We start from the raw sequence: 16,265 nt of genomic DNA on the forward strand, positions 1-16,265 counted from the left end.
TGGATCCAGACTGAAGCTTCTGTAATTCCTAGTTACGTGGCAGAAACAGAGAAACAAATAGAGACATAATTAGCGTAGCTGCTGTTCCATCCAAGCAAAAATGATTTGTTCAACCCAAGCTAAAGAATAATAATGTGCATTTCAGCAGATATAACTGCAGTACAAGATTATATGATGTATTATGAATTCTTGGCTAAAGAGACGTGTCTTTAATCTAGATTTAAACAGAGAGAGTGTGTCTGGCTCAGTTTTGGGGTTTCTGGTTAAAGGCTGGTGTTGATGTGGTTTGCTTATTTCTGAGAATCTACACCAATAATAAAACCTGTTCTGGCCCACTTCAGGGCCAGTTATAAGTTATTAACTGACTGAGACTTGGCCCATGTGTGGCCCCCGTCTTTAGTTCAGATTAAGGCCACTCCAGGGCCGTCGTTGCAGTATGGGACGTTGTGTGGACCGGAGCTGGACCAGAAAACAATTGCTATGTGGGTGTGACTTTTTGAATTTGAAAGGACAAATACACAAAAATATCCTATATCAAAATATCCTTCGAGACAGACACATACCCTAATTAAAAATGATACCTCTCTTTTAAAAAAAAAAAAAATTATTTATATATTATTATTTTTAATTAGGCCACATCTTATCATTGTCACGTGTTTTCATTTATTTTAATTTACATGCTGCAACCTTGTGTGATTTTCAATTAAATATTTCACAAATTATTCGCTCGTTTTTCTCTAATCCTCACTCACGAAGACTGTTGAGGCTGATCAAATTACATGTGAGTCTATCATTTTAAATCACTTTCATTTATTTGTGCAGATCGGCTTTTTTTTTTTTAAGGAAAAAACAGCGCACCTTTTAGATGCACCAAGTCATTTTCCCTCCACGCTACGCTCCAGTCCAGCGGGTGGCGCTAAGACACATGTTTGTTAAACCTCAGAGGAAGAAGATTAGTTTTACCGTGCTTTCTGTTGTTTTGTCGGGATGCTTGCTTGGTACAAACAGATAGAAATGTTGTTTCTGTAAATATAATAATACAGTTTTGGAATCAGGTCAGTAAATATCTGTAATATTCTCATCCTCACAGTAGTGACTAAGTTTTGAAGCAAGCAGGAATATCTGGAGGAGTATCATCTGAGCTGAGATCTGCTGCTGTGAAGATGGTGTTTGTTAAAGAGGAGAGTGAAGAGGACACGAGTGAACCAGAAACCTGGAGAATAAAACACGAGGAACCAGAAACCTGGAGAATAAAACACGAAGAACCAGAAACCTGGAGAACAAAACACGAGGAACCAGAAACCTGGAGAATAAAACACGAGGAACCAGAAACCTGGAGAATAAAACACGAAGAACCAGAAACCTGGAGAACAAAACACGAGGAACCAGAGCCCTGGAGAATAAAATATGAGGAACAAGGAGGTTGGTGTTTATTCTTCATTCATCATTAATGACTATTTGAGGTATATCCACAGATCCTTAATGTAAAAATAAAACCTTAACTGTCATTAAACAATCTTAAATCCATGTTTCAAAGTTCTTGTGGAAATGTGACTGGACCAACACAGAGAAGATTTAATTATTAGACTTTATTTTTGCTTTTTGGAATCATAAAACTGTGTTAAACTCAGAGCGTGTGAGACTGAATTTGCTTTTACCAGGGCTCGAAATTAACTTTTTTTTACTTGGTAGCATTGGTGCTCCCAACTTCAAGAAGTTGCACCATCAAAAATTTAGGAGCATATTAAGGAGCATCACAACCGCCAATTGAGCAGAAGGTCTGGCAATATCCTGATGATTAAAAGCTTCATCGATTGAACCTGATCCTGAATTCTTTGATCTCTCTTGGTCAATTCTTGCTAATACTTTAGAAGTGAGTAAGATGATTCTTATAACCGATTTTTAAAATATTTATTTTCTTTCTTTCTTTCTTTTAAACAAGATGTTTATTTGCTCTGTTACAGGCTTTATCTGTAGCCATTTAAAATTAGAGACCACCACAGCATTTTAATCATGATCCAAACAAAGATGCTGCATACATGACCAGTTTCAGATGTAAATCATAAATCATCATCTCAAAATCTGAAGCAAAAACAGAATGGTCTGAGGTTAGCTTTGTGAATTTAAGCTACATAATTCATTCTCTGACAGCAGGTGGCGCTTATGGAACAGGCAATATAGCATTTCCTTGGTTACCGCTGCAAAGCAGCACTGCATTTTTTTATACATGCAATATACAGAGAAAAGATGAGAAGAAAAGGTCATTTAAACCTTTCTCAAGACAGAAATGCCTTTCCCTTCCTCTGAAATGCATTCATATAAACCCCCACTCCCAATTCGATATTTAGGATTCCCTTTCTATATTTCGTACATCCTTTAAAAGTATTACATTTGAATTGCTGATACCTGCAGATTCCCAATACATCATGTGCATATGTATTATGTTCAGCCAATAGATGTGCAGTGTTTCTTTCCAAAGTGACATTGCCAACTGCTGGCCTGGCAGCATAATGCAGTGTTTTAGTCATTTTCATGGATCTGTGTGAACAGGGACAGTTTTGACAACGGTTTTGTTTGTACACAAATGTTTCCCTTTTATTTTCCAAATGTCCCAATTGATTTTCATCACTTTAATGTTTTCATTTTAGGCCTGAAGACAGTGAAAGAAGAAAGACAAGATCTGAATGAAGTGGAGGAGAAACATAAGGATCAGAAAGAAAAATCAGTGAATTGCAACATTCAAATAACAGACGTCAATAAGCCTTTCAGCTGCTCTCAGTGTGGAAACACTTACAAATATAAAGGAAGCCTTAAGAAGCACATGCTAATTCATGCTGGAATAAAGCCTTTTACCTGCTCTCATTGTGGAAAGAGTTTTACACAGAAAGGAGACCTTATGGATCATTTGGTAACTCACTCTTCAGAAAAACCTTTCAGCTGCTCTCAGTGTGGAAAGAGTTTCACACGTAAAAGATACCTTAACACTCACATGTTAATTCATACTGGAAAAAAGCCTTTTACCTGCTCTCAGTGTGGAAAGAGTTTCATATGTAAAGGAATCCTGAGGAATCACATGTTAATTCACACTGGAGTAAAGTCTTTCAGCTGCTGTGAGTGTGGAAAGAGTTTTACACAGAAAGGACACCTTCAGAATCATTTGGTAACTCACTCTTCAGAAAAGCCTTTCAGCTGCTCTCAGTGTGGAAAGTCTTTCACACGTAAAGGATACCTTGAGACTCACATGTTAAGTCATGCTGGGTAAAAGCATTTCAGCTGCTCTCAATATGGATATGTAAATGAGGTTTTGATCATCACACAATAATTCACACTAAATAACAATTCATGCAAATTAAAAGCCTTACGTCTGTCCTTTTTGTGGCAGGATATTTCTATGGGTTTTAAAAGTGTTAAAAAAAAATTGTGTGCCGTGTCAGGATGGATATTGTTAAGGTTTTAAAGCTATTACTGCTCTTACTTTGAGTCCCTTTGGCTCAATTCTCAGGATGTGAACTTTTTCTCTCAAAACTGTAAAACTACGTAATATGTACAAGCTCTCTGAACAGTTAGTTTCTTGTTCTGTTTATATGTAACATACTGCTACACAAATAAAAGTACTCTATAAATTCAAATGTGCATATTCTTTTTCTGTGTTCTATAAAATAGACTTTTCCCAGTAAACTTTTACCTACCGTTGAAATCAGCCTGTGAACACATCCATGTGGGGCCCAAATGGGTTGCACCTATGGCCCGGTCAATTTTGTCCCATAAAACAACACATCATCTGCTGAGAATCTTTTATTTGCTGGCAATTTTAATTCTATTTAATTGTGCAAAAAAACATGCTGAAAACAATGAATCAAACACATCAGGGTTCACTCCATTCATTTCAATGGAGAGCCAGCGATTTCAGGCGACATGAGTGACAGGATGTAGGGGTGTCCAGCGCCTACAATGGAGGAAATGTTTGTAGAGCTATGACAACAATACTCCTACATTTATGATGTTTCCCCAAGACACTACTGCAACAGAGTGAACAAAGGTCAAATAAAAACATTTTACCTCAATTATTTTCACAATACTTAAAAGGGTGTACATTTAGTCTACATAACAATAATTTGAAATGGAAATATGTTTATTAGCATTTTTTTTTTTTTTCACATGCAGACTGCAGCATTGTGAAAGGGATCAACATTTGTAAAAACAGTAACATCATGCGCATGTGTATTACGTGTTCAGTCTATAGGCACATAGTGTTTCTTTACAAAGTTAAGTCGCCAATACTGGCCTGTCCGCATAATACTTGCAGAAAGTGTTTTTAATCATTTTCATGGATCTGTGTGAACAGAGACAGTTTTGGCATAGTTTTCGTCTGTACAAGCAAATATTTTATTCTTCATTTTCCAAATGTTCCAGTTGGTTTTCATCTTTTTAATGATTTCGTTTTAGGCCTGATGAAAGTGAAAGAGGAAAGACTTGCACCTACTGGACATCGTCTCACAACTGAATCGCAACAGGGTATATAGCCTATTGAACTACACGTAGCTAAAAGTCAAAGTATTATACATGCAACCCCAGATAACTATTATGTACAAACCAACCTGATCTCACAGAATTCCGTGTAATGACCACGGACCCTTAACTCCGAATCTGTGGTGGTATCATGGAATCGCCGGAAATTCCGTGATGGGCTCACAGAAGTGACACCAATGCAAATCAGTGACAGGCATCAGCCGTGGTCCACGCACGGATCCACTGGTTCAACACCAGCACTGCCTCAATTGACGTGGACCACGTAAAAAGAGTGACTCCGACGCAGTTATATTTGTATATAAATTTATACTCTCACTGGAGCACCTAACCCACCCCTACCCTAAACCTTCTGAACAATATAAAACACACACAGGCAAATATAAGTGCAGTCACAGGTATTTATTGCAAAATGACCATAAACAAGCAGTATAAAAGCATTACAAAGCATTCCAAGTCTTCTGAAGCCATACGAAGTCTTTATGCGAAGAAGAGAGTAAAACACAAGGTTTTAATCGCTGAAAATGATCCCGCTCCGTTAACACGCTCACATCTCATTCAAAAAGATACTACAGTCCCGTGGCATGACGCATTCGATCACAAGACACGCAAGAGCCAATGGGATTTCACAACCGAAGCTGACGTAAGGCTGCTTCTGGCGGAATGTTTTTTGAATTTATGCACAGCACAGAGACTGCAGCACATAGGAAGAGCTTTACGGCGGACGGAGACGGCGATCGCATCTATTCCTCTCACAAATAAATCGTTTTGCCTCGGAAGACTTGGAACATTAATACTTTTTGAATAAATTATGACGGTAGTTGTGTCTGTCTGTTATATCTTGTGTTTCATTGACAAATGGTAGGTTTAGGGGCAGGGGCTGGGTTACGTGCTCATAAATGTGTAATGTAATATAAATAAAACTGTTGTGGCTGTTTACATTGAAAAATCAAACCCCAACATATATGCAATAATGGCAATGTTGTTACCCAATATAATTTACAACCTACTCACAGAATTCCGTTTAATGTTGTTTTCCAACATTGTGCAGTTCTAACTTCCTTTTTGTTCCTTTTTTATTTTATTTATTTTTTAGATGCCTTACAGCAACAACTGAAAGTGGAGAAAAAGTGCAGAGTTCGTCTATGCTGTAACAGTGCAAAAATGGCTCCGTTATGCCCCTGAACGGATTGGGGGTATTGCTCGTGTTGGAGAATCCTGAGTTCATCAATCCGTTTAAAATCCGACTATCTGTTTCATTAAGGACATAATTTTTGCATCAGAAGAGTAGCTTTAATCCTTGAAATTCTTGAAGTCCTAAACAGTGAACTGTTGTAACTGTTTCTTTCTTTGTTGGTGAGTTTGATTTACTTACATTTTACAGATGCACGTTGCATTTAGTTATTATTCTGTCATGATTTTCCAGGCTGTTCTCCTGGTATTTGTTTTATAAATTCAGAATGAAATGTTCCATTAATTGTTTTAAGTCACTTTGTCATTCATTTTTATCATAGTATTTAAGTTGTATTTTAAGCTCTCTGAAGTTGTTTTTAAGCACTGTTTTAAAGTCTCCATGCTGTGTCATTTTTAGAACCACTTATTTTTCTTGAATGTGATCATTTCCTGTTCCAACTGTGGGGGCATAAATAAATACATTGTAAACTGAAGGATGTTGTCTACTTTGACTGACTTCTTGATTCAAAAGCATATTAATTGCATCCCTACATGTTCTCTGTTTGAAAGGAGCCTGGTAGCCAATTAACTGGCAGAGAATCCTGCTGCACATAAAGCAAGATTGCTTTGATATTGTTTCTATGTTGTTTCAATGTTAAATAAGCGATTTAATTAACGTTGAACAAATGTTGATTTTGTGTCCATCTTGATTGATTTTTGATCGTTGAAATAACATTATTTCAGGGTGCAGACCTGATGGAAAATCAATGTTAAACTTCAACATTGATTCAATGATAATTTTGTTGAAGCATTAACATTGATTCAATGTTGTTTCAGTGTCAGTCTGCTATCTGAATGCATTTTTAGGAAATGTTCTGTGTTCCATATTTTTACATATTTATGTCGTCCCCGATTATATTTGGCCAGGGACACGACGTTGACGTCGGACCAATGTTTGCTGGGATAAGCGGACAGCGGGTGAACAAAGAGTGAATTAGCGGGAGTAGTATAATGAAGCATATAGCAGGTTTTTAATCAATGGGATTTAACTCATTTTATCTCATATGGAATACGCTTCGTTGTTTATATAACATAACGTTAAAATTACGACTTATAGGCTATCTGCACAAAATGCCCCGAATGCAGAAGTGAACATGTCTGCTCGACTCTGAATGAACTACTTTTGTTGACACGTTCTTCACGCAACAACGTGCAGAAACACGGCAACTAAACTCTACAAATTCACAGCGTTTTATTATAACGGTGTTCTCATTATAATGTTATGTATATGACAGTCCCAGTCATAGTCATTAATATTCTGCATTGTCTGCCCTGCTGAAAAAACCAGCTAAAACCAGCCTAAGCTGAAGAGCGTCGGCTCCTGAAGTACAAGCAACATATTTTGCTAACTTGACATAACCTGTTCATTATCAAAATACAATACAGTTAAAGAAACATATAAAAAGTTACACTGCTCAATTTAAATAGTCCATGCAATCTGTGCCATTCAGCGTGAACACTGACTCACTGTGCTGTTAACTTATATTTTGGAAAGGAACTAGCCTTTAGCTGTGTTTATTCACCGTATTTTAGCCTACATTATTTCAGAATGTATTAATTAAAGCCTAAGTGATTTATTTTCCTCTTAAAACGCAGTTTTATACGAGCAGAATAATTGTGTGCGCGCACTGGTTTGGGTGGTTAACAGGGACACAAATTTGACATGGGTGTGATAGGTATTAAAATGTGAAGGTTTATATATATATATATATATATATATATATGCAAATTTGTCTGAAAGGTCTGACATAAGGTACCATATGAACGATACTGTATGAAGCATTGTTTGTTTACATCAGGTTACACCTCATGCTATGAAAATGATGTTTGGGATAACAATGTTCAAAACTTTGTGAAATAGGCCTAGATAATGTGATATAGATATTGATATAGATATTTATGTTGCTTGCTCGAATAGTTCATGTGTATTACTGTTTAAAATGATGCTTTTATTTTCCTTTAATCCAGATGGTAATGGCTGTCATGGTCTTTCTTTTCTTTTTCTTTTTTAGGAAAGATGTTTTTAATGATTTTTCACAACAGTTTGGAGATGTAATGGAGTCACAGGACAACTGTAAGTGCTACTTTTTTTTCTTAAAGGGGTGGTTTATTGCAATTTCACTTTTTTAACATTAGTTAGTGTGTAATGTTGCTGTTTGAGCATAGACAACATCTGCAAAGTTGCAGCGCTGAAGGTTCAATGCAAACAGAGATATCGTCTTTTAAAATTCTGGAAGTTTAATGCCTACAAAAACGGCTGGTAAGGGACTACAACAAACTACTTCCCGGGTCTGATACGTCACTGACCCAGATAAACCCCGCCCTTGGGAACATGTAAGGAAGGGGGCGAGGCCATGCTGTGCTGCTTTAGAGAAGAGGAAGAGAAAACTAGGGGTGCACGTAAAAATCTATTCATATATGAATCGCGATTCTGCCTTCTATCGATTCTAATGGATTCACAAGTTTCAAAATCAGTGTTATGAAACAGCGGTTCTTAATACTGTCCCTCGCGTCGCCCTGCTCTGCATCTCTCTCTCTCTCTCTCTCTCTCTCATTCAGATCGTCAGATCAGCTCCAACAAACTGGTACAATTATACATTTTCACATAGCAATGAGAAGCGTTATACATGGACGTATGTGCGGTTACCGTACTGTATTAAAGCTTTAATCAGAATAAAACCGTATATTAAAAGCTAACATAAGCAGTAGCATAATAACAGCTTATCTAATGCCTAGTTCACACTGCACAATTTTAGCCCGATTTTTCACTCGCCGACAGGTTTTGATAAATCGCCGACAAATGCCCGATATCGGAGGCAAATCGGAGCTCGTTCACGCGAGTGACAATCGTGCAGTGTGAATTACCAAAGACGCGATCTGAGGGAATCGCCGACACGTCGCCGACACCCGTGAAATATTTGGCATGCTAAATATCTTTAGCTGTCGGCGATTCACAATCACACTGTGTGCAATGATTTCTGACTGAAAACTACATCACAATGACCTTCAGCCAATGAGAGACAAAGATACAGGGCAGAGGGAAGTTCGGTGAGGAGTTATAGACCATATCAGTATTTTAATCTGTACAATTATATCATACAAAAACAAGCACAAACGCTTGACCAGCCGCAACATCAGTTACTGCAAAATTATTATTTACCACTCTTTGCAGAACACACAATCCCTGCATCTCCCTCCTGCATAATCTGTTTTTGTTTTTGTAGCTGGAAATCAGCGCACAGACAATTTGCGGGCTATATTTTTTTAATACTTCCAGTCTCGCTTAAGAACAACGGGCTGACGCACGCAGGTTCTCGCGTTATTTCCTTATCACTTCTCGCGTGTGTTTTGTTGTGAAACGTGGTTTGCGGATCAGACAGAGTTGTCGGCGATTCTTCCTATTGTGAAATCGTACAATGTGAAAGCCCCTGTCGCCGATCCATCGTGCAATGTGAACATAGCAGCGACTGAATGCTACCCCAGATAGTCACGCAGTGTGAAAACAACAGCGATCCGACGAGTTTGAAAATCGTGCAGTGTGAACTCGGCATAAACGTATGAGACGACAAACAAACAAACATACCATTAAGAGCCGTGCTTGCACAGGTTCTGCGATATCCTCTTCACTAATATCCTCTGCGTCTCAATCGGGCTCAAATTGATAAGCAATATAGACGTTTCTATATTGTTATAAATCATTTACAATACAACTGGAGCACATGCCGCTGAGCTGAGGGGTGGGACATTTAGACGCACGCTCGGCGGTTTAGTGAATCACAACACACTGAGCCAGCTAACCAATCAGAGCCCATCACGTATTTCTGAGGGAGGGGCTTCATAAAAACAGGAAGTAATCAAGGTGTTTGTCAGAGAAGGGACAGAGCGGTGTGGAATAAAGGTAAATTATATGAAAAATAATGCGTTTTTAAAAAAATGAAGCATGAACACGTTAGACTGCACCCCATAAACACAATCAAGCCTAGAAAAAAAAAAAAACAGTAAACCACCCCTTTAAGGCCAGTTGATATCTGCTGTACTCTATCAGTTATGTCTAAGACATTTTTCCATCTGTACCATAATATTACAGACCCATACCAGGCCAATTCCAAAGCAATACATTCATGTTTGAGGTAAGTTTCTTTAATATATTACAAAGTGCATGAGATGATTTAATGAAAATTATACTGTTGTTATTAAGGTATTGAGCTCAGACATTTATGTGTATACTACAACTAATTTCAATTCTTTTTTCTCAAATTCTCTCACAGCATGAAAAACAGAGACTTTGGAGAAGGTGATGAGCTCTGCAAGGACAAAAAAATCAGCCGTGCTCGGCAGAAAAGGAAACTTTGTTTGTTTATTTTACAGATGGACACAGAGACTTTGAAAGTTAAATCACTCAAAAATGAAAAATCTGATGTACTCACCCTCATGTTTTTCCATACCTTTGGTTCATCTTTGAAACACAAATTAAGATATTTTTTATGAAACCTGAGAGCTTTCCGTCCATCCATTAAATGTTCAGGTAACCAAAACATAGAATATTCTAGAAAGTCATAAAGGTGTTTTCAAAGTATTCTATAGGATTTTTTTTAACAGACTAATTTGCTTTTATTCACATATAAACATACATTTTGTGACACCTTTATGACTTTTTGGATCTTCTAAGTTTTGGTTAAATGGATTGTCACAGGAGGGAAAGGAATTCTTCAGGTTTGATTATAAAATATCTTAATTTGTGTTTTGAAGATAACCAACGCCTGATGGATTTGAATTACAAGAGGGTGAGTAAATGATGTTTGTGATGATGATTTCCCTGAAAAATAAAGCTACAAATGATGTTTTTCCCAGAGGTGTAAAGTATTGGAGTAAATGCAACTAATTACTGTACTTGAGTATCTTTTCGGATACTTTGTAGTTGTACTGAGTATCAAAGATATTAACAACTTTCACTCTCTACTTCACTACATTTCTGAATGAGTATCTGTAATCTTTACTCCACTACATTTGTAATCAGTGTTGCAGTTACACATCACATTCTGCGTGACACCTAGCTTTTTCTGCAGCAGTTTATTTCTGCTACAAAAGATGTGATATCGCCAACTACAAGGGCACTAAAAGTACTATATGATGCACATAATAGGAAGACATCCAACAGGACTGATTGGTGCGGAGTCTGAGAAACAGTAGAACATATACTTATTCAGTGTAATAGATATACAGAGGAAAGAAGTAAACTAATCAATGAACTTCAATTAACATTAAAAGAGATTTTGAATCCAGTAGGAGGTGATAGTCTCTTAATAGAATTTCTAAAAATAACTTTATTATTATTATTATTGCTATTCCTCTTTTCTGGGCTGGGAAGGACTTGGGCTGTAGATGGAGGAGCTAAACATGGTCTGGGGAAAGGGGATTTAAGTCTGATCCATTGCTTCAGTAGATGGTGGTAATGCTCTATTTGTGATTGCGATCAGCCAGTAAAAACCAGTAAGAAGAAGAGGAAGAAGAAGATTAGTTTCACCCTGATCTCTGTTGTTTTGTCCTGATGTCTTTTTAATACAAACTGTTAGAAAGGTAGTTTCTGTAAGTAGAAAACATAGTGTTTTTGAATCAGGTAAGTAAATACCTGTAGGGTACAACGGGGCTAAAGGCCCCCCCTTAAGAAAAAATGTGCTATTCTCTGCGCCTAAAATTGCAGAAAAAGTATATACGTTATACTGAAAATTAATGGAGCAACAGATTTTGTGTGAAAATAAATCATTCAAGTTGTTTATTTTGTTTAAAAATCTTATAAATGTATGAGGTGGCAAGAGGGGCCTTTTACCCCACACACGGGGTAAAAGGCCCACCAGCATGGGGTAAAAGGCACACGGTATTGATACAAATAAAGAAGAGAAGCAAAGTGGCCAGTTGCAAAACTACATGAAAGCATATCTTGTATTTGCATGGAAGTGCAGAAGTGGCAGAGTAAGTAGGTGTTCAGAAGAAAAACAATGAAGAACTGGTTAAAAAAATAATATTACATTCTCTTAAAAAGTTGAAAGTTTTTTTTTTTTTTTGCTCTTTTAGTAAATTACTTCCTTATATTACAAATGAGTCTTCTCCTTTGTGTGAACCATCAGGTGTTTCTTCAGGACTGAAGCCCAACGGAAATTTGCACCACACTGATCACAGTTAAATGGTCTTTCTTCAGAATGAGTGAGCAGATGTGTTTTCAGAGCAGAAGCCTGAGTGAAACTCTTCCCGCATTGGTCACAGGTGTAAGGTCTCTCTCCGGTGTGGATCCTCATGTGATTCTGGAGGTTTCGTTTACTTGGGAAACTATTCCCACACTGATCACAGGTGAAGGGTCTTTCTCCAGTGTGGACCTTCATGTGTCTCTTAAAGTTTCCTTTATCTGAGAAACTCTTCCCGCATTGATCACAGGTGTGTGGTTTCTCTCCAGTGTGGATCCTCATGTGATTCTTAAGGGTTGATTTGCATGTCAATCTTTTTTTACACTGAGGGCAGCTGACAGATTTTTTGGCTTCAGTTTTTGCTTTCTTGTTCACATCCATCAGGCCTAAAAGAAACATTAAATCATGTGAGATTTCAAATGAGAGACAAACATGAAGACCCCAAAGTCAAGATCACTATTGAGTTCAAGAGTCATTTTAATCCCATCAAATCTGATCGACAAAAGTTCTAGAAGACAAAAAAAATCTATTGACTTGGTTTCTGTGCTTTGTGATGTTTTTATCCTTGACCTGAAACAATGTAAATGTAGTGAGCATCAGCATGTTCTTCAGCATGATGAATGAGGAATGAAGAATAAACAACACACCTCTTTGTTCTTCAGTATCATGATGTTTCTTTCTGCAGGATTCTGGATCACTAGCGTTCTTTCCGTCCTCTCCTTCCAGATAATTTCTGGTAGTTCTGCCAAAAAGTAATACATGACACGAGATCAACCAATAAAATTTCCTGTCGCTCATCATGGCCGTTAGGAAACTAACACAGAAGAGACTTTACTGCTCAGCACATAAAGATGAACTACTCACCGTGATTTCAGGCCGTGATTGTTTTTCGTATGAATGAATAAAGAAAATAACTGAGAGAAACTCTCTCTGCATGGATAGCAGTGATATGATTTATGATTCATTGCATGGGTCCTCATGTGTAGCCTAAGGTAGCTTTTAAAAGCAAAGCTTTTTCCGCACTGATCACACGCATGCGGTTTCTCTCCAGAGTGGATCCTCTCATGTCTTTTCAGACATGCTGACAGACTGAATCTCTTGTCACAGTGTGAACACTTGTAAGGTTTTTCTCCAGTGTGAATTACCTGGTGGCGCTTTAAATGGCTCTCTGAAATAAAAGTCTTTTCACACTCAAAGCACATGTACTCTCTCACACCGGTATGTATTTTCTGATGTTCTTGTAAATAATGAAGACGTGAAAAACTCTTTCCACATTGAGAACATGAATGCGGCTTCTCCTTCACATGAACCTTCAAGTGTGTCTTCAGAGCTGATGCCACAAAAAATGTTTTTCCGCACTGATCACATGTGAACGGCTTCCCTCCAGTATGAACTCTTATGTGAATCTCAAGGCTTCGTTTTTCTGAGAAACTCGTCCCGCACTGATCACATGCATACGGCTTCTCTCCTGTGTGGATCCTCATGTGTACTTTAAGACGTGATGAATCTGTGAAGCTCTTCCCGCATAGATTGCATACGTGTGGCTTTTCTCCAGTGTGGATCCACATGTGTCGGTGAAGATTTTTTTTTATTGTGAAACTTTTTCCGCACTGAACACACACGGACAGCTTCTCTCCTGTATGAACTCTCATGTGAATCTGAAGACTTCGTTTTCCTCTGAAGCTCTTCCTGCATTGATCACATGTGAACGGTTTCTCTCCAGTATGAACTCTTACGTGAATCTCAAGGCTTCGTTTTTCTGAGAAACTCTTCCCGCACTGATCACATGCATACGGCTTCTCTCCTGTGTGGATTCTCATGTGTCTCTTAAGATGTGATGATAGCATGTAACTCTTCCCGCACTGATCACATGTGAACGGTCTTTCTCCAGTATGAACTCTCATGTGAATCTCAAGATGTTTTTTGTACGGGAAACTCTTTCCACACTGAGTGCAGGCGAAAGACTTCTTGGCTCTTGTTTTCTTTAAAAGTGTCTTTTTAGTCTTTGAGTGACTGAAAGGTTTTTCTCCAAGTTTGTCATGCTGTTTCTCCTTCACTTCACTCAGTTCTTCACTCGCCGCGTTCTCTTCCATCAGCTCTGAAAAACATTGCATTTCATTTTCAGTACATCAAAATAATCCAAACAGAGAAATATGAAGTTAAATGAAATAACAGTGATAAAATACACAACTTCTATGATCATTTTGATGCATTTCTATAAATTAATTATATGTCCCTGAAACGTCCCATGAATGAGGTACATTATTACTATCTAATGTAATAACAACAATAAAATGTGCCATAAAAGTGCCATATTTTTTTTAGATTAAGAATATATTTTTCTAAAAACATTTTAATTATAAAGTCACGCTAGACTTTTTGTTCAGTTTAAAATGTGCTGATCCTGACATAACATCACATGAAAAATTAGGGTGAAGTGCATTGTGTCAAAGAAAGTGAAGTCGAAAGATGAAAAATGAAAGATGAAGATGACATCAGAAGAATGATCATGTTAAGCAAAGTCTCCAGCATGAGGTTCCTGTCCTCTTCATTGTAAGTCAAATGAGCCAGATTACTGAGACTCCCTTCTATTGTCTTTAATGGCTCATGGAGCCATCGTCCCATTCTTTGAATAGATTGGAACAGATTGGATCAGGACTTGTGAAACTCTGTCTGGAGCAGTTAACGATACCTGAATACCTCATTTGCATGCTTTATCTAAGGTCGCCACCCAGGTGTTAAACATTGACCCCATCAAATGTAAACTACAATGAAACACGTCTTTAGTTGAACTTTGATGACTGCTGCATCACAGCACATTCTCAATGAAGAACCTTGCTGAAGAGACATCAAGTCTCCCTTGTTTTTGTGTCTAAATTTCCAACAATTCCATTCATATGCATGTGAACGTGGAAGATTGAAACACAAGCTCAAGCCAATTTCCCTGCATTCCTGTTCAACTTTACAATGAAACTTCACATGCTCAATGTCCAGAGTGACCGCGGCTTTAACTACTGCACTTCTTGAGTGTTGACCGCATTCATCAGCCCTCTTACCAAAGTTATTGCAAGAAGAATGAGAGAAATGAGATTACGGATAATTTATGAAAAATACGTTTTTTTTTTTTAGAAACTCTAAATCAGGTTTTGCTTAAGTTACACTGATACAGTTTAGTCTTTATGGTTTATTGATAAAAACAACAAAAGTCCCATTTCCTTTCATCTAAATCTGATGAAGTGCTTGAATCTTAATAACATGAATGTTCTTCAGCATCACGAATGAATGAGAAATAAAAAATAAACACCAACCTGTTTGTTGTTCAGTATCTTCAGTGTGTTTGATTCTGCAGGGTTCTGGATCTCTCATCTTCTCGCTGTCCTCTTTAATAAACTCAGTCTTTACAGATTTCAGCTCTTCCTGATGATTTAATGCTGGTCTTCACTTGTAAACTGATGGGAATATTCTATCATTTATTGGTGAATGGCTGTGGGAGGAGCTTCAGTGATCAAGTGACTGTTGTGGGAGGAGCTTCACAGATGATGTGATTGGTGTGTGGGAGGAGCTGATCTGCCAAAATCAAAAATATATCTTTTGAATGAGGCAATTATATAGCGCTTTATTGTGCACTGCTGTACAGCCAAAGTGCTTTACAATCATTCAAAGGGATCTCTCCTCACCCACCACCAGTACCTTATTAGGCATGGATGTACTTAAAGCACTAAAATGTACTATATATCAGGGGCGGTTCTAGGGTGAGTGGATATCCGGGGTTTAGCCCAGAGTCATTAATGTATGTATCAGAATAGGTATATAATTCAAATAAAATAGGCTATGCTGAAACTTTACATTGGATAAGTGTCTTTTATTTATTTATTTTTTTTTAAGAGACAAGTATAATTAATTACAATTTGCACTTGCAAATTGCATAAAAAACATTATGAAATTAATGTTTCAAATATAACATTTAAAACACAGAAATATAAAATGATAGAAAAAAATTGAATAAAAATGAGACATTTTTTAAAAAAGTTAAGTAATTTTTTTTCAGTTTGTTCAAAACTGTTTTTATGAACTGGTCAGTAAATCACTGATTCAAGGTGTTCAAAAATGAAAGTTTCATCAGCAATGAAACACTGCTGTGTGCAGAGATGCACGACATGGCTTTATATAAAACCTTTTTAACAAATTAAAGCAAAAAGAAAATATTTTCTCTACAATTCAAATCACTTAATATTAACTTCTTGTTGGTTGAATTTTGTTGCCCTGAGACTTAGTAAAGTCTTCCACAGACCATGCTAACCTGTTCATATAATCGTTCTAAATGTG

The 16,265-nt window shown here is 37.3% G+C and overlaps 2 protein-coding genes across 5 annotated transcripts; one reads left to right on the forward strand and one right to left on the reverse strand.

Moving 5' to 3' along the window:
* Positions 1 to 519: 519 nt before the first annotated feature.
* LOC131537337 (gastrula zinc finger protein XlCGF8.2DB-like) lies at positions 520 to 3,623 on the forward strand. 4 transcript variants are annotated; one of them, XM_058770697.1, is made up of 3 exons: positions 520 to 781; positions 1,091 to 1,422; positions 2,649 to 3,623. In XM_058770697.1, exons 2-3 carry the CDS (start codon positions 1,164 to 1,166, stop codon positions 3,260 to 3,262), a joined length of 873 nt encoding a protein of 290 aa, XP_058626680.1. In that variant the 5' UTR covers positions 520 to 781; positions 1,091 to 1,163; the 3' UTR covers positions 3,263 to 3,623. The 4 variants fall into 4 exon arrangements, 3 of the variants coding, with proteins under 3 accessions (XP_058626680.1, XP_058626679.1, XP_058626678.1); XR_009270250.1 differs by lacking the exon at positions 520 to 781 and adding an exon at positions 1,693 to 1,873 and having other exon boundaries at positions 795 to 1,422; XM_058770696.1 differs by lacking the exon at positions 520 to 781 and adding an exon at positions 813 to 998.
* Positions 3,624 to 11,732: 8,109 nt separating this feature from the next.
* On the reverse strand, positions 11,733 to 15,569 carry LOC131537317 (gastrula zinc finger protein XlCGF26.1-like). The gene is made up of 4 exons (XM_058770652.1): positions 15,248 to 15,569; positions 12,804 to 14,037; positions 12,587 to 12,681; positions 11,733 to 12,325 (listed from the first exon to the last, which is right to left on the reverse strand). Exons 1-4 carry the CDS (start codon positions 15,303 to 15,305, stop codon positions 11,850 to 11,852), a joined length of 1,863 nt encoding a protein of 620 aa, XP_058626635.1. The 5' UTR covers positions 15,306 to 15,569; the 3' UTR covers positions 11,733 to 11,849.
* Positions 15,570 to 16,265: the final 696 nt, after the last annotated feature.

The sequence above is a fragment of the Onychostoma macrolepis genome, chromosome 03 (genome assembly GCF_012432095.1).
Source record: "Onychostoma macrolepis isolate SWU-2019 chromosome 03, ASM1243209v1, whole genome shotgun sequence".
Classification (NCBI taxonomy): domain Eukaryota; kingdom Metazoa; phylum Chordata; class Actinopteri; order Cypriniformes; family Cyprinidae; genus Onychostoma; species Onychostoma macrolepis.